Source organism: Triticum aestivum, chromosome 7A, assembly GCF_018294505.1.
Source record: "Triticum aestivum cultivar Chinese Spring chromosome 7A, IWGSC CS RefSeq v2.1, whole genome shotgun sequence".
NCBI classification, from domain to species: domain Eukaryota; kingdom Viridiplantae; phylum Streptophyta; class Magnoliopsida; order Poales; family Poaceae; genus Triticum; species Triticum aestivum.
In genome coordinates, this window is record NC_057812.1 from 173022563 (window position 1) to 173042458 (window position 19896).

The window sequence follows — 19896 nt, forward strand, 5'->3', positions numbered from 1 at the left end:
TAATAGATGCAGGAAGGAGTTCGTCTACTTGTCTCGGACGTGATGCCTATATACATGATTATTGTCTTGGATATTTTCATAACTATGCGTTTTTCTATTAATTGCCCAATAGTAATTTGTTTACCCACCGTATGCTTTTTGTTCAAAAGAAAAGTCTCTAGTGAAAATGATAGCCTCTGGGTCTATCTTTATCATATATTAGAATCCAAAAATACCTTGCTGCAATTTATTTACCGTTATTTTATTTTGTGTTTTTGTTTATCTATCTACCATTAACATACTTGATCCTTGCAATTAACCGCCTAGGGATTGACAACCCCCTTGATAACATCAGGTGCACGTATTTATTCTTTTGTGTGTAGGTGCTGTTCACGAGGTTTTGTGTGGTTCTCCTACAGGATTGATAGGCATGGTTCTTAACTGAGGAAATACTTATCTCTACTGTACTGCATCATCCTCTCCTCTTCAAGCAAATCCTAATGTAGCTCACAAATAGCACGCATTCCTGTACAAAAGATTTGATCTGCTTCCTCCAGGTCACATCAAACCCTTTCATACATAAGGTTTGTTGTAAGAATGGCCATTTCACCTTATCATTAAGCCTTTTCAAAATCCACTTTGAAAACCACTCCATCTAGTTTCTTCGACTGGATTTCATGTGGTGTTTCATGGAGGACGACCACCCCCTCAACTATGTGTTGTCCAGGCATGAAGGCAAATTGAGTCGGTTAAACCATAGAATGAGCAATGTGTGTCAAACGGTGATAACCCACAAGTATAGGGGATCGCAACAGCTTTCGAGGGTAGAGTATTCAACCCAAATTTATTAATTCGACACAAGGGGAGCCAAAGAATATTCTCAAGTATTAGCAGCTGAGTTGTCAATTCAACCACACTTGGAAACTTAGTATCTGCAGCAAAGTGTTTAGTAGCAAAGTAATATGATAGTGGTGGTAGCAGCAACAAAAGTAAAGACAGCAAAAATAATGTTTTTGGTATTTTGTAGTGATTGTAACAGTAGCAGCGGGAAAGTAAATAAGCGTAAACCAGTATATAGAAAACTCGTAGGCACCGGATGAGTGATGGATAATTATGCCGGATGCGGTTCATCATGTAACAGTCATAACATAGGGTGACACAGAACTAGCTCCAATTCATCAATGTAATGTAGGCATGTATTTCGTATATAGTCATACGTGCTTATGGAAAAGAACTTGCATGACATCTTTTGTCCTACCCTCCCGTGGCAGCGGGGTCCTATTGGAAACTAAGGGATATTAAGGCCTCCTTTTAATAGAGAACCGGAACAAAGCATTAGCACATAGTGAATACATGAACTCCTCAAACTAAGGTCATCACCGGGAGTGGTCCCGATTATTGTCACTTCGGGGTTGTCGGATCATAACACATAGTAGGTGACTATAGACTTGCAAGATAGGATCAAGAACTCACATATATTCATGAAAACATAATAGGTTCAGATTTGAAATCATGGCACTCGGGCCCTAGTGACAAGCATTAAGCATAGCAAAGTCATAGCAACATCAATCTCAGAACATAGTGGATACTAGGGATCAAACCCTAACAAAACTAACTTGATTACATGATAAATCTCATCCAACCCATCACCGTCCAGCAAGCCTATGATGGAATTACTCACGCACGGCGGTGAGCATCATGAAATTGGTGATGGAGGATGGTTGATGATGACGACGCCGACGAATCCCTCTCTCCGAAGCCCCGAACGGACTCCGGATCAGCCCTCCCGAGAGGTTTTAGGGCTTGGTGGCGGCTCCGCAACGTAAAACACGATGATTTCTTCTCTCTGATTTTTTTCTCTCTGAAAGCAAATATATAGAGTTGGAGTTGGTGTCGGAGGGCATGCAAGGGGCCCACGAGGTAGGGGGCACGCCCTAGGGGGGGCGCCCCCCACCCTCGTGAATAGGGTGTGGGCCCCCTGGTCTTCATCTTTGGCGAGGATTTTTTATTATTTTTGCTAAGATGTTCCACGGAGTTTCAGGTCATTCCGAGAATATTTGTTTTCTGCACATAAAACAACACCATGGCAATTCTGCTGAAAACAGCGTCAGTCCAGGTTAGTTCCATTCAAACCATACAAGTTAGAGTCCAAAACAAGGGCAAAAGTGTTTGGAAAATTAGATACGACGGAGATGTATCAACTCCCCCAAGCTTAAACCCTTGCTTGTCCTCAAGCAATTCAGTTGACAAACTGAAAGAAAGAAAGAAAAAATTTTACAAACTCTGTTTGCTCTTGTTGTTGTAACTATGTCAAGCCAGTATTCAAGTTTTCAGCATAGATCATAACTAACCACATTTGCAATAATTCTCAAGTCTCATAATTACTCATATCAATAGCATAATCAACTAGCAAGCCATAATAATAAATCTCAGATGACAACACTTTCTCAAAACAATCATAATATGATATAACAAGATGGTATCTCGCTAGCCCTTTCTGAGACCGCAAAACATAAATGCAGAGCACCTTTAAAGATCAAGGACTGACTAGACATTGTAATTCATGGTAAAAGAGATCCAATCATAGTCACACCCAATATAAATTAACAGTGATGAATGCAAATGACAGCTGTGCTCTCCAGCTAATGCTTTTTAATAAGAGGGTGATGACTCAACATAAAAGTAAATGGATAGGCCCTTCGCAGAGGGAAGCAGGGATTTGTAGAGGTGCCAGAGCTCAGTTTTGAAATAGAGATAAATTGTATTTTGAGCGGTATACTTTCATTGTCAACGTAACAACTAAGAGATGGCGATATCTTTCATGCTAAACACATTATAGGTGGTTCCCAAACAGAATGGTAAAGTTTACACTCCCCCTGCACCAACAAGCATCAATCCATGGCTTGCTCGAAACAACGAGTGCCTCCAACATACATCAGGTCCTAGGGGGAGTTTTGTTTGCAATTAATTTTGATTTAGTTTGCATAAAGCATGGGATTGGGCATCCCGGTGACCAGCCATTTTCTCGTGAGTGAGGAGCGGAGTCCACTCCTCTTGAGAATAACCCGCCTAACACGGAAGATAAGGACAACCTTGGTTGATACATGAGCTATTCGAGCATACAAAACAGAATGTTCATTTGAAGGTTTAGAGTTTGGCATATACAAATTTACTTGGAACGGCAGGTAGATACCGCATATAGGAAGGTATGGTGGACTCATCTGGAATAACTTTGGGGTTTAAGGGATTGGATGCACAAGCAGTATTCCCGCTTAGTACAGGTGAAGGCTAGCAAAAGACTGGGAAGTGACCAACTAGAGAGCGACAACAGCCATGTACATGCATTAAAATTAATAAACATTGGATGCAAGCATGAGTAGGATATAATCCATCATGAACATAAATACCATGAAGGCTATGTTGATTTTGTTTCAACTACATGCGTGAACATGTGCCAAGTAAAGTCACTTAAATCATTCAAAGGAGGATACCACCCCATCATACCACATCATAATCATCTCAATAGCATGTTGGCACACAAGGTAAATCATTATAACTCATAGCTAATCAAGCATGGCACAAGCAACTATGATCTCTAATTGTCATTGCAAACATGTTTATTCATAATAAGCTGAATCAAGAACGAGGGACTCATCATATTTTTACAAAAACAAAAAAGGTCGAGTTCATACCAGCTTTTCTCATCTCAGTCAGTCCATCATATATCATCATAATTGCCTTTCACTTGCACGACCAAACGATGTGAATAATAATAAGAGTGTACGTGCATTGGACTAAGCTGGAATCTGCGGGCATTCAATAATCAGGAGGAGACAAGGCAATATGGGCTCTTGGTTAAATCAACAATAATGCATAAAATAGCCACTTCAGCAATTTAATTATGGTCTTCTCCTACTGATCCCCAAAGAGAAGAAAAGAAATAAAACTATTTACAAGGGAAAGCTCCCAACAAGCAAAAGAAAAATGGGGAATATTTTTGGGTTTTCTTTTTAATTATTACTATTACAGCAGAAAAATAAACTACTACTCATTTTTTGATTTTTCTTAAGGTTTAACTAACACACAAGAAGAAAGCAGGAAAAAGAAAATAAACTAGCATGGATATTACAGTGAAAAAGTATGAGCACCGACATCTAGCAATGAGTGTGTGTGAACATAAATGTAATGTCGGTGAGAAATACATAATAATAGTTGTTGGGGTCGTACTGTGATGAGGAAGAATAGTTGGGATCATACTGATGTGCAGCGGTTATCGCCTGCTGAGCTGCAGCGTGGAGTCGAGCTGCCTCCGCTCTCCTCTCGTACTCTTCTGCCTCCTCTCTGGTAATAACATATCTTCTTTTTGTCTGTGAATCAAAGAAGGCAGGAGCAGGGAGAGTAATACGGAAAACGCGTCGTTTATCAAAAATTAAACGATATAAGAGAGGTGATTCAGGCCTCTCGACAAACTGGTGTGAAGCCATAGAGTCATAATCTAAATATGCAGGAGGCAACTCCGTGTCACCCTCACGAATGTCTATCTCAAGAAGATGGGCTAAGCGAGTTGCATAAATTCCTCCAAAGAAATCTCCATTATGTCTATTATGATGCAACCTACGAGCTACAATGGCTCCCATATGATAAGATTGGTCTCCTAACACAGCACTCCTGAGAATGCTAAGATCAGGGACACACATGTGACATGCTTCATCCTTAGCATTTATGCATCTGCCGATGAAGAGAGCAAAATAATGTATAGTAGGAAAGTGAATGCTCCCTATGGTAGCCTGCGTTATATCTCTAGATTCCCCCACAGTTATACTAGCAAGAAAGTTTCTAAATTCAGATTTAGGGGGATCCCTAACACTACCCCATGATGGAAGTTTGCAAGCAGAAGTGAAATCCTCTAAGTCCATGGTATAAGATTTGTCATGGAGATCAAACATGACTGAAGGAGAATTACGCGAAGATGAATACTCAAACCTCCTCACAAATGAACTTATGAGATCATGATACTGGGGGCATTTGTTAGCCTCAAAATCCTCAAGACCGGCATTGCACAAATATGCTTTGAATTCTTCTTTAATTCCCGCACGGTCCATAAAATTTTCCGACGGCCATTCGCAAGGCCGTACTGGAGCGTCTCTTGGTGGATCCTCGTCAGCCTCGCGTATAGCAATCCTTGGTCCTTGCTTCTTAGAGGAACCACCTTGGAACATCTTCCATAGCATATTGTTTTTCTCTGAAAAATTCTCAAATTTTTAGTAACTTCAAACAAAAGTAAACCAACTTCAATAATATTGATAGCAACTACTCCTACAAGTGCCTAGAGCCTATATCAAGCATTAGAACTACTTGGAACCATATATATTTGACATGGAAGCTCAAGAACATGGTCACTTATGCAGCACAAATTTGCAAAGAATAAAGAACTAGAACAAAAACTAATTGGACCAATGGAGGAGTCACATACCAAGGAACAATCTTCCCAAGCAGTTTTGCGAGAGGTGCTTTGAGCAAGGAGATCGAAAATCACAGCAAAAGTGGCTGGAACTCGTGCTTGAGTTGGTTTTTCGGGTTTGTGTGAGACAAAGGAAGAAGATGGGTGCTGGGATAAGTGGAGGAGGGCCACCGTGGGCCCACGAGGCAGGGGGTGCGCCCTAGAGGGGGGGCGCGCCCACCACCCTCGTGGCCAGGTGGCAGCTCCTCCTGCGGTAATTTTTGCAAAGTAAATCCTCAAATATTCCCGAAAAAATCATATTAAATTGGCATGTCATTCTGAGGACTTTTATTTTCGGGATATTTTTATGTTGCACGGATAAGTCAGGAAACAGACAGAAAAATACTATTTTTTACTTTATTTAATATAAATAACAGAATGTATAGAGAGGGTACAGAAGGTTGTGCTTCTAGTTTCATCTATCTCATGCTCATCAAAAAGAATCCACTAACAAGGTTGATCAAGTCTTGTTAACAAACTCATTCCGATAATCCTGAAACCGGAGAAATTTCGAATAGCACTAAGTTACCTCAACGGGGATATGCACATCCCCAATAATAAGTATATCATATGTCTTTTTGACAATAGGAAGAGGAAATTCAAAACCTCCAAATATAATCGATGGAATTTTTCCAATGGAATTGATACTATGAACTTGAGGTTGTTTCCTCGGAAAGTGTACCGTATGCTCATTACCATTAACATGAAAAGTGACATTGCCTTTGTTGCAATCAATAACAGTCCCTGCAGTATTAAGAAAAGGTCTTCCGAGAATAATAGACATACTATTATCCTCGGGAATATCAAGAATAACAAAGTCCGTTAAAATAGTAACGTTTGCAACCACAATAGGCACATCCTCACAAATACCGACAGGTGTAGCAGTTGATTTATCAGCCATTTGCAAAGATATTTTAGTAGGTGTCAGCTTATTCAAGTCAAGTCTACGATATAAAGAGAGAGGCATAACACTAACACCGGCTCCAAGATCACATAAAGTAGTTTTAATATAATTTCTTTTAATGGAGCAAGGTATAGTAGGTACTCCGGGGTCTCCGAGTTTCTTTGGTATTCCACCCTTAAAAGTATAATTAGCAAGCATGGTGGAAATTTCAGCTTTCGGTATCTTTCTTTTATTAGTAATGATATCCTTCATATATTTAGCATAAGGATTTGTTTTGAGCACATCAGTTAATCTCATACGCAAAAAGATAGGCCTAATCATTTCAACAAAGCGCTCAAAATCCTCATCATCCTTTTTCTTGGATGGTTTCGGAGGAAAAGGCATGGGTTTCTGAACCCAAGGTTCCCTTTCTTTACCATGTTTCCTAGCAACAAAGTCTCTTTTATCATAACATTGATTCTTTGATTGTGGGTTATCAAGATCAACAACAGGTTCAATTTCTACATCATTTTCATTACTAGGTTGAGCATCATCATGAACATCATTATTAATATTTTCATTAGGTTCATGTTCATTACCAGATTGTGTTTCAGCATCAGACATAGAAATATCATTTGGATTATCAGGTGGTTCAGCAATAGGTTCACTAGAAGTTTGTACAGTTCTATCATTTTTCTTCTTCTTCTTTTTAGAAGAACTAGGAACATCAATATTATTTCTTTGAGAATCTTGCTCGATTCTCTTAGGGTGGCCTCCAGGATACAAAGGTTCCTGAGTCATTCTACCAGTTCTAGTAGCCACTCTAACAGCATAATCATTTTTCTTACTATTCATTTCATCAAGCACTTCTTTTTGAGCCTTAAGTACTTGTTCTACTTGAGTGGTAACCATAGAAGCATGTTTGCTAACAAGTTTAAGTTCATCTTTAATATTAGCCATATAATCATCCAAGCATCTAATCATATAAGCATTTTCTTTTCATTGTCTACCAAAATAAGCATTGAAGTCGTCTTGCTTAAACATAAAGTTATCAAACTCATCCAAGCACTGACTAGCAATTTTAGTAGGAGGAATTTCAGCTTTATCATATCTATAGAGAGAATTTACCTTTACTACCTGTGTCGGGATATCGGGATCAGGAGGTTCTTCAGTAAATAAAGAATTGAGATCATATGTTTCTTCAACAGGCAGTGAATTAAGACCATGTATTTCTTCAATAAGAGGTAAATTCTTAACGTCTTCAGCTTTAATACCTTTCTCTTTCATAGATTTCTTTGCCTCTTGCATATCTTCGGGACTGAGGAATAAAACACCTCTCTTCTTCGGAGTTGGTTTATGAATATGCTCAGTAATTGGAGCAGGAGTTGGCTCATGAGCTGGCTCAGGAGGTGCCCAATTATTTTCATTTGTCAACATATTATTCAATAGAATTTCAGCTTCATCCGGTGTTCTTTCCTTGAAAAGAGAACCGGCACAACTATCCAGGTAATCTCTGGAAGCATCGGTTAGTCCATTATAAAAGATATCAAGTATTTCAGGTTTCTTAAGAGGATGATCAGGCAAAGCATTAACTAACTTGAGAAGCCTCCCGCAAGCTTGTGGGAGACTCTCTTCTTTAATTTGCACGAAGTTGTATATTTCCCTCAAAGCAGCTTGTTTCTTATGAGCAGGGAAATATTTAGCAGAGAAGTAATAAATCATATCCTGGGGACTACGCACACAACCAGGATCAATAGAATTAAACCATATCTTAGCATCACCCTTTAATGAGAACGGAAATATTTTGAGTATATAGAAGTAACGCGATCTCTCATCATTAGTAAATAGGGCAGCTATATCATTTAATTTAGTAAGATGTGCCACAACAGTTTCAGATTCATAGCCATAAAATGGATCAGATTCAACCAAAGTAATTATATCTGGATCAATAGAGAATTCACAATCCTTATTAGGAACACATATGGGTGAAGTAGCAAAAGGAGGGTCAAGTTTCATTTTATCTCTAAGTGATTCTTTGTTCCATTTAACTAATAACCTCTTAAGCTCATATCTATCTTTGCAAGCTAAAATAGCGGCATAAGATTCCATATCAAAAAGATAACCCTCGGGAATAACAGGCATATTTTCATCATCACTATCATCATCGTATTCAGATTCAATAATTTCTTTTTCTCTAGCCCTAGCAATTTGTTCATCAAGAAATTCACCAAGGGGCACAGTAGTATCAGGCATAGAAGCAGTTTCATCATAAGTATCATGCGTAGCAAAAGTAGCATCATCAATAACATGCGACATATCGGAACGAATGGCAGAAGGAGGTGTAGGTGTCGCAAACTTACTCATAACAGAAGGTGAATCAAGTGCAAAGCTAGATGGCAGTTCCTTACCTCCCCTCGTAGTTGAGGGATAGATCTTGGTTTTTGGATCTCTCAAGTTCTTCAAAGTGTCCAGCAAATATAAATCCCAAGTGACTCAAAGAATAGAGCTATGCTCCCTGGCAACGGCCCCAGAAATTAGTCTTGATAACCCACAAGTATAGGGGATCGCAACAGCTTTCGAGGGTAGAGTATTCAACCCAAATTTATTGATTCGACACAAGGGGAGCCAAAGAATATTCTCAAGTATTAGCAGCCGGGTTGTCAATTCAACCACACCTGGAAACTTAGTATCTGCAGCAAAGTGTTTAGTAGCAAATTAATATGATAGTGGTGGTAGCAGCAACAAAAGTAAAGACAGCAAAATTAATGTTTTTGGTATTTTGTAGTGATTGTAACAGTAGCAGTGGGAAAGTAAATAAGCGTAAACCAGTATATAGAAAACTCGTAGGCACCGGACCAGTGATGGATAATTATGTCGGATGCGGTTCATCATGTAACAGCCATAACATAGGGTGACACAGAACTAGCTCCAATTCATCAATGTAATGTAGGCATGTATTCCGTATATAGTCATACGTGCTTATGGAAAAGAACTTGCATGACATCTTTTGTCCTACCCTCCCGTGGCAGCTGAAGGAAATATGCCCTAGAGGCAATAATAAAGTTATTATTTATTTCCTTATATCATGATAAATGTTTATTATTCATGTGTGAATACATGTGTGAATACATAGACAAACAGTATGTCACTAGTATGCCTCTACTTGACTAGCTCGTTGAATCAAAGATGGTTAAGTTAGCCATAGACATGAGTTGTCATTTGATTAATGATGTCACATCATTAGAGAATGATGTGATTGACTTGACCCATTTCGTTAGCATAGCACTTGATCGTTTAGTTTGTTGCTATTGCTTTCTTCATGACTTATACATGTTCCTATGACGATGAGATTATGCAACTCCCGTTTACCGGAGGAACACTTTGTGTGCTACCAAACGTCACAACGGAACTGGGTGATTATAAAGGTGCTCTACAGGTGTCTCCGAAGATGCTTGTTGGGTTGGCGTATTTCGAGATTAGGATTTTTCACCCCGATTGTCGGAGAGGTATCTCTGGGCCCACTCGGTAATGCACATCACTATAAGCCTTGCAAGCATTGCAACTAATGAGTTAGTTGCGGGATGATGTGTTATGAAACGAGTAAAGAGACTTGCCGGTAACGAGATTGAACTAGGTATTGAGATACCGATGATCGAATCTCGGGCAAGTAACATACCGATGACAAAGGGAACAACGTATGTTGTTATGCGATTTGACCGATAAAGATCTTCGTAGAATATGTAGGAGCCAATATGAGCATCCAGGTTCCGCTATTGGTGATTGACAGGAGACGTGTCTCGGTCATGTCTACATAGTTCTCGAACCCGTAGGGTCCGCACGCTTAAAGTTCGATGACGGTTATATTATGAGTTTATATGTTTTGATGTACCGAAGGAGTTCGGAGTCCCAGATGTGATCGGGGACATGACGAGGAGTCTCGAAATGGTTGAGACGTAAAGATCGATATATTGGACGACTATATTCGGACATCGGAAAGGTTCCGAGTGATTCGGGTATTTTCGGGAGTTCCGGGGAGTTACGGGAATTCGTATTGGGCCTTAATGGGCCATACGAGAAAGGAGAGAAAGGCCTCAAAGGGTGGCCACACCCCTCCCCATGGGCTGGTCTGAATTGGACTAGGGAGGGGGGCGTCCCCTTCCTTCCTTCTCCTTTTCCCTTCCCTTTCCTTCCCTCCTACTCCTACTACATGGAAGGGCTCCTAGTTCTACTAGGAAAAGGGGAATCCTACTCCCGGTGGGAGCATGACTTCCCTAGGGCACGCCATAGAGAGGGACGACCCTCCCCCTCCTCCACTTCTTTATATACGGGGGCAGGGGGCACCCCAAAGACACAACAATTGATCTCTTGATCTCTTTGCCGTGTGCAGTGCCCCCCTCCACCATAATCCACCTCGATCATGTCGTAGTGGTGCTTAGGCGAAGCCCTGCGTCGGTAGAACATCATCATGGTCACCACGCCGCCGTGCTGACGAAACTCTCCCTCAACACTCGGCTGGATAGGAGTTCGAGGGACGTCATCGAGTTGAACGTGTGCAGAACTCGGAGGTGTCGTGCGTTCGGTACTTGATCAATCGGATCGTGAAGACGTACGACTACATCAACCACGTTGTACTAACTCTTCCGCTTTCGGTCTACGAGGGTACGTGGACAACACTCTCCCCTCTCGTTGCTATGCATCACCATGATCTTGCATGTGCGTAGGAATTTTTTTGAAATTACTATGTTCCCCAACAGCAGCGGGGTCCTATTGGAAACTAAGGGATATTAAGGCCTCCTTTTAATAGAGAACCGGAACAAAGCATTAGCACATAGTGAATACATGAACTCCTCAAACTAAGGTCATCACCGGGAGTGGTCTCGATTATTGTCACTTCGGGGTTGTCGGATCATAACACATAGTAGGTGACTATAGACTTGCAAGATGGGATCAAGAACTCACATATATTCATGAAAACATAATAGGTTCAGATCTGAAATCATAGCACTCGGGCCCTAGTGACAAGCATTAAGCATAGCAAATTCATAGCAACATCAATCTCAGAACATAGTGGATACTAGGGATCAAACCCTAACAAAACTAACTTGATTACATGATAAATCTCATCCAACCCATCACCGTCCAGCAAGCCTACGATGGAATTACTCACGCACGGCGGTGAGCATCATGAAATTGGTGATGGAGGATGGTTGATGATGACGACGGCGACGAATCCCTCTCTCCGGAGTCCCGAACGGACTCCAGATCAGCCCTCCCGAGAGGTTTTAGGGCTTGGCGGCGTATCGTAAAACGCGATAATTTCTTCTCTCTGATTTTTTCTCTCCGAAAGCAAATATATAGACTTGGAGTTGGCGTCAGAGGGCATCCAGGGGGCCCACGAGGTAGGGCTAGGGCACGCCCCCCACCCTCGTGAATAGGGTGTGGGCCCCCTGGTCTTCATCTTTGGTGAGGATTTATTATTATTTTTCCTAAGATGTTCCGCGGAGTTTCAGGTCATTCCGAGAATATGGCAATTCTGCTGAAAACAGCGTCAGTCCGGGTTAGTTTCATTGAAATCATACAAGTTAGAGTCCAAAACAAGGGCAAAAGTGTTTGGAAAAGTAGATACGACGGAGACGTATCAGACGGTTTGTACCAACTTTCGTGATCTCGAAGTTCACACTAATTAGACATATAGGTCTGAACTACTCAATGTGAACCGCTCTTCCTTCTTTTGTAACAACGTAATTGTTCCAAAGTTCAATTTAAAAAGCTATAAGTGACCATTAAACAAATCATGAAACATAGGCATCAAGTCGCCTTTAATAATATCCCAACACCTCAAGCACTTCCATCTCTGAAAAAGGGGCAGTAAGAACCTCATTCTCATCTTTGCCCAGTTGTGGTATATCCTCAACCAAACTCTCGTTTAGTGAGATATAATTGTCTACTCGGGCCCAAACAACTTTTTATGAAAGTTAGTATCTTAAGATTATCATGCCAACAATTGTATCTTCATGCTGTTCAAGTTGTATGATCCTCTTTTTCCTATGTTTCCCATTGGCAATCTTATGAAAAAATTGTGTATTATTATCTCAAGGAACCAGGCGACACACTTTAGCTTTAAGCGCCCATTTGATATCTTCTTCCCGAGAAGCTTCGCCAAACTGACCTTAGCCTCTCTTTTAGCCACCTGCTCATTTAATGTCGAGTGAGTTATTCTTGGCTTTTATATCGAGATCGTTAATGATGTTAAGCAACCTCTTTTTCTGCTGCTTATATATACCACTATTATTCTTAGCCCAACCCCTAAAAAACTGCCGCAAGTGTCTAATCTTAATTTGCCAGTTTTCGATATTCGACGCACCCCCTTGCTCTAAGGCCCATTCCCTTGCAATTAGCTCAAGGAAGTCCTCTCTTGAACCACACAGTTTCGAACAAGAAGATATTTTTGTTTCCATGATGCGCCGCATCACCGGAATCAACAAGAAGGGGTGTGTTGTCAGATATTCCTCTTTGTAACACACGCACTGTCAGTAGAGGAAATTTTTGTTCCCATTCGATACTCGTCAAAACTTTGTCTAACTTCTCATATGTTGGATTATGTAACTTGTTTGCCCAAGTGTATTGCCTACCCATGAGGTCAATCTCTCTCAGATATAGGCTTTCTATGATAGCATTAAACATGAATGACCATCGGGCATCGAAGTTGTCATTATTCTTTTCTTCTCCCCTCCTAATAATGTTACATGTTTATTTCATATTTGTGTTGCTGCTTATTATCAGTCTGGACGATACCGATAGCTATATTTACTAAGTGTGCACCCTTTTATTGTCATACCAAAGCCAATTTATAGTTCTCTTGATTACCGACAAATAGATGTCTATGTTTGGACAAAATTGAATATTTTTCATGTATTTATATATTTACTGTACAATAGACTGGCACGGCGACGCACGCCATCAATGATCTAATCTTCATCTACAAGCACCCATACGCACTTCGCCATGGTGCAGTCCACGAGCGAATTCCCCAATAAGTCGGGTTGCCTCCAAAGTATTGCCACATATTCGCCCAATTCTTCCCTTGCTTCCTAGTATCCGAGCTTGGTTTCGGTACTCCCGGGCATATTGTACGCTGAATGAATGCTGAACGTGCCTTTCTTGTCGAAAAAGCATGCCCAAAAATCACCTTTTCTCCATTGGGACGGGCTCTTGATCACCTCGACTTCCATTGGGATAAACTCTTCTTGCAGCCTCTGGACGTTCCACGAGGCGGAGTTACCGTCCATGAAATCACTAACCCTATCGTTCTCCACACTTTGAATCTGAAGAGGCCATCAACCAGCTCTCTCACTTCAGGCGGACGAAAAAAGTCATGCTATGATCTCATCCGGCAAGGCCACGAACCGCGTTCGCTTCTGAAACACCACAAACGAAATCACAGGAGAAGATGTCAGCAAAAGCGACGGACAATTCGTTTCAAGCCAAACGCTAATCTGTTTGCGCATTACGCGAAAATGATAGGCAAAGATTTGAACAGAAAGTGCAGGGAACCGAGATCGCGTGACGAAGCCAATGTTAATTTAGCGTACTTATTTGTGACAAAAAAATCAAAGGAAATCCTGATGAAAGGCTCTGCTGATGTATTATCCCTTAACTTCGAGCGAGAAAAATTGGCACATATTGAAAACTATTGCTGATGTTGTCATGGTGATAAAGTTAACTTCAAATCTTCAATTAGATAGTTACCCTAGAGAAAACTTCGGTGAGATAGTTATCATATCGTCATGGTGATAAGGTTAACTTCAATGAGATGGCACCCCGGAAAAAGCTCAGTGAGATGGTATCATATCATCATCTAACGGCTGCCCGCTGCTGCCTAAGCTAGTTTGATGGTCTGGATTGCCGGTTTGACGTTGAGGTGCTCAACAATAAGTCAAACAAGTAAGTTGCAACATTAGTGACGGTGACCCGGAAGAATCGGCCGGAGCTACACTAATAGTGGGCATAAAGCGGATCAAGCAACTTGGCTCGTTATGATCCCTGAAAATTTCTCGATCTAGACACTTGGTCAGACATGTGACGCTCAGCTTGTTTCTTCTGCTACCATAAAATTCAGGTAGGCCTAATGTTTTGAAACGGCAATTTAAGATCATCCTTGGTACACATAGACTTTCCACAACTCTGCTGTAGATCAGCTCCACTAGAGTAGTTATTATAAATGTGGAAGGAGCATCACAATTGCTGCTAAAATATCTGTTGACAACGTTTAAGATTCAGAGAACTTGCTCTGAAACTTCAGCATGTGAAGCATTTTCCATGGTAGATCTATGACTGCTACTGCTGTGATTCATCTGCAGCCAGAAAGTGAGAATGGTCTCATGCCGCCAGATATTCAAGTAGGAGTATGACAAGCAACTGTATTTTGTATCATCAATCCACCATTCAAATCCTAGAATTGATCGCCAACAAATAACTAACGTAGTACTCCCTCCGTTTCTTCTTAATCCGCATATAAGATTTGGTCAAAGTCAGGTTTTATTGAGTTTTACTTCCTCCGTCACAGTTTAGAAGGCACAGTTAAATTTGCGTGCGTTTCCATAATAGACAAGGTTTAGGGCGCATTGCATTTATGTCTAGTAGCTAATTAGTACTCCTATATACTATTTCTATATGCATGCATAGTGTGAATGCTATTTTCTAACCCATCTCACAACCAATAGATAACCACCTAGGTCCCAGAGAATTTCCAAGCGCGCCTTCTAAACCGTGACGAAGGGAGTACTAACTTTATATATAAAAATATAAACATTCACAATATGAAATCAATATTATCAGATGCACCATCAGACGTATTTTCATACTATATAGTTTTTGTATTGTAGACGTTCATATTTTTTTATATATTTAGTCAAAATTTGTGTAGTTTGACTTTGACTAAATCTTATATACGAAGTAAAAAAAAACGGAGGGAGCAACGTGTCAGAAAAAACCTCAAACACTCTTCTACTCAATACTACTTAAGACACATCTGCATCAGCCGAAAATACTGGTCACACCGTCAACAGCTCCAGATGGTGCCTCATTGGACACGTACGGATCCGATGGTGTACCAATATTTCTTACTCCCTCCGTTTTATAATATAAAAACATTTTTTGTACTGGTGTAGCGTCAAAAACGTTCTTATATTATAGGACGGAGAGAATAGTTTTTTCAGTTTTGACAGTCCATAGAGATAAACTCATGGCTTGTTTACATATTCCTACATGGACAGAGTGAAACAGAGAAAAATATTTTGCACACCATGTTTAAATTAGATTATAATGGTATGAATTAGTGTAAGATAAATTTCATAAGAAATTTTATTGGGCAAACTGTGTGAATTAAACCAGAGATCCATACAGCATACTAAAGGCATGTCCAGCAGAGTATCGAAAAATAGTACTTCTTTGTATCAAAATATAAGATGTTTTTGCAGAACAACAAAAACATCTTATTGTTAATTTATTAAAAACTGTGTTGGTCAAAATAAATAGTTGTAATACATACTTTTGGGTGAAAGTTTCCGTATTATTTTTTCAACCGGGCAATGAGATACCACCGTTGCTTGAAAGAAAAAACTTAGTTTCCCTTCCCGCAGAACTTTTTATTTAAATGCAGATGAATGAAAAGCAATGCAAAAGGACCAATAGCAGTGATTATTTTTAGATTGGAATCAAGTTATTTGATGCAGACCTTAATAGCATGGCTCTATCAAGATAATAAATACATAAATATATTTTGAATAAAAAACTTTGAAAGAAGCAGTGCATTACCTCCTTGCGGCTGGCATTGACGTCCGCTGATGCATACTCCGGCGTGCGGGGTAGAGCGGACCACCTATCCGGCGTCTTCGCCGTCTCTGCACCCCTCTCCGGCGTCGGCATCATGAACCTCGCACCCCACTCGGGCGTTACGGCGAATCTGGGACTCCTCTCTGGCTTCTCCGCGAACCTGCCGGCGCCCCAGTCCGGCGTAGGCACGAACCGAGGGCTCCGCTCTGGCGTCTGCGCGAGCCCTCCAGTGCCCCAGTCCGCCTTCGGCCATAACCGCGGGCTCCGCTCCGGCGTCAATGCGCCGTTCCCACCGTTGGCGGCGCAGAGCTGCATGATCTTAGCGGCCGCCTCGGCGGCGTCCCGGCTCTCGCCCATGAGCTTGGCGAGCTGCGCCTTGGGCAGGCGCATCCTGAGCTGGACCGGCCCGCCCTCGGAGGCGGTGGACATCGGGGAGGCCGGCGCGGTCGGGAAGGAGAGGTCGGAGGTGGAGCGGCGCGTGAGCATGAGCGACTCGAGCCTCTCGCGCGCGCCGACGTGGAGCGCGCCGGACCAGGCGCGGCGCGGGGGCACGGTGGGGCGCGGCAGCGCGACGAGGAAGTAGAGCCGGCCCGGGCGGAGCAGCGCGTCGTGGTCGAGCGGGCGCGCGCGGACGCCGAGCAGCTTGACCTGCTCCGACTCGAGCAGCTGGAAGCCCGGGTGGTCGCGCAGCACGGCGCCCGCGTGCGCCGGCGGCTTCACCCGGAACGCGGTGCCGTCCAGCTGCATCACCTTGGCGCCCTTGCGCCGCCCGCCGATGCTGTTGCCCATTGCCCGCCGGCTGCTGCTGCTCCTTGCTCCCACGCTACGCTCTGCTCTTCCCTTTGATGGTGTGAGGTGAGGCGGGGCGTGGGTTCGGTTCGCGGGGTTCTTCGCGGCGTTTGTGCTTGGTGGGGTGCCGGGATTTAAAACGGGCGAGAGAAAAGGGTACTACTGTACACAGGGTAGGGGAAGAGTTGGGAGTCAAAGGTTGTGGGGAGTCCACGCGAGTAGTGCTGTTGAGCTTGACGTGGACTGGAACTATATTATTTTCCTTGCTTGGGCGTCTACAAAGCTTCGCTAGCCGCCCACTATGGCTTAGCACTCTGAAAGTGGAAATGGAAGAGAGGAGGTTAAAGTGGGTTCTAGTGCATGCATGTCTAATTAACAATGAGCGAAGGATGAAAACACGTTTTGACCGTCCAATTAAGCTCGCAGTTCCAGAATCAGAGCAAGAACTCTACTTCGAGCGAAGCAAAACTTTGTAACTGCTATCTTTTACTACTGGTCTGAACGCCTTGGTTATTTTAGGGCTGCAAAGGGTAGGTTTGCTTCGTCTGTGCAGAACTGAAGAAGCATGCTGCATGCGTAAAACTTAAATTAGCCCGGTACGTACTTTGTGTGCAAAACTGACTTGGTACCTAATTTGGTGGGAGGAAATTAGCCAGAGACTTTAATTACCACGAGCGGCGTTTGTGGCACAGCTTGGAAAAAAATTATATGAGACCAGGTCAGCTTCTCCTCTCTCATGCTGGTTGTAGTGGGAGTATCATAAGTAGTATCATGCATGCCAACTAGATGTTTTGGATGATGTGGCACACAATTAGATGAGGAAAGAGAGGATGTAGTATCATATCATGATACCGTATCATATTAAATGCTCCGCTAGTTTGTGTCATGCATGGCAATTAATAAGTCAATCTAAGATACTAACTTATGATACTATGCATTACCGAGTTAATATCACACACTAGTATTATATGCATGATATTAGTATATGATACTTCCCATTACAACCAGCCTCAGCATGAGATCACATCATCCCATATTTACCGTGCTAGCAAACATATCAGGTTCCACCAGTCGACTGCCTGCCCTGTTATTTCGTGGCCAAGTTTACGTGTGCTGTTCGCGTTCATTTTAAACCCCTAGACGTAATGTCGAAAAAGAAAAGGGAAAACTAGACGTTGAACTTGCACCAATAACCAATAACCTCCGTTAGTATTAAGTGGGTTCATACGTGTCCTGGTCTCATTGTTCTCGAAGCCATAGCTAGTTAATGGCGGTCCAGCAACAACACGCGTGCCGTACCGCCGGAGTCGCCACGGCGGCCGCCCGCATGGTGCGTCCTTCACGGCACAGATCGGTGCAATCAAGGTCTTCCTTTTTGCATGCGCCCGTCACGGCACGGGATCGGATCGAGGAATGTCCTGCGGCGAGGTCAACCGCGCGCATGCATCGTATTAATGCGGCTATAGCTTAGCCGGCGCTCTGCCAGTCCGTTTCGCGGGATCGGGTGCCGGGAGGAGTCCGGCGATCCACGGCATCCGTCTTGTCGTATGTCGAACTGTAGGCGGAGAGCAAGCATGTCCTGCCTCTGTGCACGTTTGAACCGCCCGTGCTTCCGTCGTGAGTTTCCGGTCGATCGTTTCCTCATACTGTTAGATGTTCGATGTTCTATAAGCGCGTAATTGGTCGATTATCTATATTAAAGATGAACAGTTAGATTACATGGTTACACGTTAATCGCCTCCGAATTTGCGTACTAAAACACTGTATATTGTAAAGGGCTACGGCGACCAACACAAATTACGGTACCGTGAATTGAACTCACACTGTATGCTTCTACCCAGCCATACTGTACACTAACTCTGGACCGGTTTGATTAGGCAGCAACGGAGAACGAGTCTTTGTCTTGCCACCAAATGTGCCACGACCGTCCGAGACTCATGACCTACCAATCCATATACGTAGACCACGTGTTTAGTTTTCCTCTCTCGACCTTCCCAGGATCCTGACCTGGTATCCCACATACATATGCCCGATCGTCACGACGCACCTTCTTTCCCACTTTCCGGCAGGAGCTAGCAAAGCAGAACATGGCTGATACGTATATACAGTATGATAGTAGATGCATGCATGCTGCTCTTTCTGCTGCGGTCGTTGGGCTTATCTGCATATGCTTCCTTTCTCAGCAGGGAATCTGCAACGGCATCCATCCTATTGTAATGTAAAAGGCTAAAAGCCATGTATTGGTTTTGGCTATCCATCTCGTCGTTTTCGCCGGTTGCACTTGCACACACGTCTCCCCGGCCCGAGAGCGCTCGTATCTCCAGCCGTTGGCCTTCAGAGGGTTTGAAAAATCGCCGTTTGGGACGGTCTGGTGGTAAAATCGATTTGAGGCCGATTAGGCAGCCGCCGGCCCCAGGGTCGTCTTCAAAATGTTTTAGAAAAAAAACAAGAATTCGACTATAGTTTGGCAAACGGGCATAAACTTCGGCGACTCAAGCAGTCTTTTACATAGCAAACTTAAATTACTTTAAAAAAAGGCCGCGACTACAGGAAGAACTCGCTGAACTCTGCGAAGTCGCCGCTGTCCCGTCGTCCTTCTCCTCCTTCACGCGTCCGCCCCTACTGGACCCTTGCCCGGAGTCGCCCTGACGGACCGGTGGCGGGGCATCGTCATTGTCGTAGAGGACGACGACGCCTCCCTCGTCGCGGACACGGCGCCGAGTGACGATCTCCTCTAGGGCGCGGCGCGACGCTCCAACTCCAGCCGCGCCCAGTCCATGGCCGCCGCGTCGTCGAGCTCCGTCTTTACGGCGGCGAGCCCCGACTCCATTTTCGACTTGACGAGGTGGGGAGGAGGCGTGCCCGCCCTCGTTGCTGACGATGCCGGCACTGCGGGTGCACCGGCCGAGCG

General features: G+C 43.1%; 1 protein-coding gene across 2 annotated transcripts; it reads right to left on the reverse strand.

Moving 5' to 3' along the window:
• Window positions 1-13248: 13248 nt before the first annotated feature.
• LOC123154079 (uncharacterized protein At1g66480) lies at window positions 13249-17119 on the reverse strand. 2 transcript variants are annotated; one of them, XM_044572879.1, is made up of 2 exons: window positions 16179-17112; window positions 13249-13780 (listed from the first exon to the last, which is right to left on the reverse strand). In XM_044572879.1, exons 1-2 carry the CDS (start codon window positions 16983-16985, stop codon window positions 13736-13738), a joined length of 852 nt encoding a protein of 283 aa, XP_044428814.1. In that variant the 5' UTR covers window positions 16986-17112; the 3' UTR covers window positions 13249-13735. The 2 variants fall into 2 exon arrangements, with proteins under 2 accessions (XP_044428814.1, XP_044428813.1); XM_044572878.1 differs by lacking the exon at window positions 13249-13780 and adding an exon at window positions 13793-14716 and having other exon boundaries at window positions 16179-17119.
• Between the last annotated feature and the right edge of the window lie 2777 nt (window positions 17120-19896).

Excerpts from the sequence above, each read along its gene's own strand:
- LOC123154079 (XM_044572878.1), bottom strand. The coding sequence starts at position 16,985 with ATGGGCAACAGCATCGGCGGGCGGCGCAAGGGCGCCAAGGTGATGCAG. Across the intron at positions 14,717-16,178 it reads TCAATGCCAGCCGCAAGGAG|ATGAATCACAGCAGTAGCAG; the intron begins GTAATGCACTGC and ends TTCTGGCTGCAG.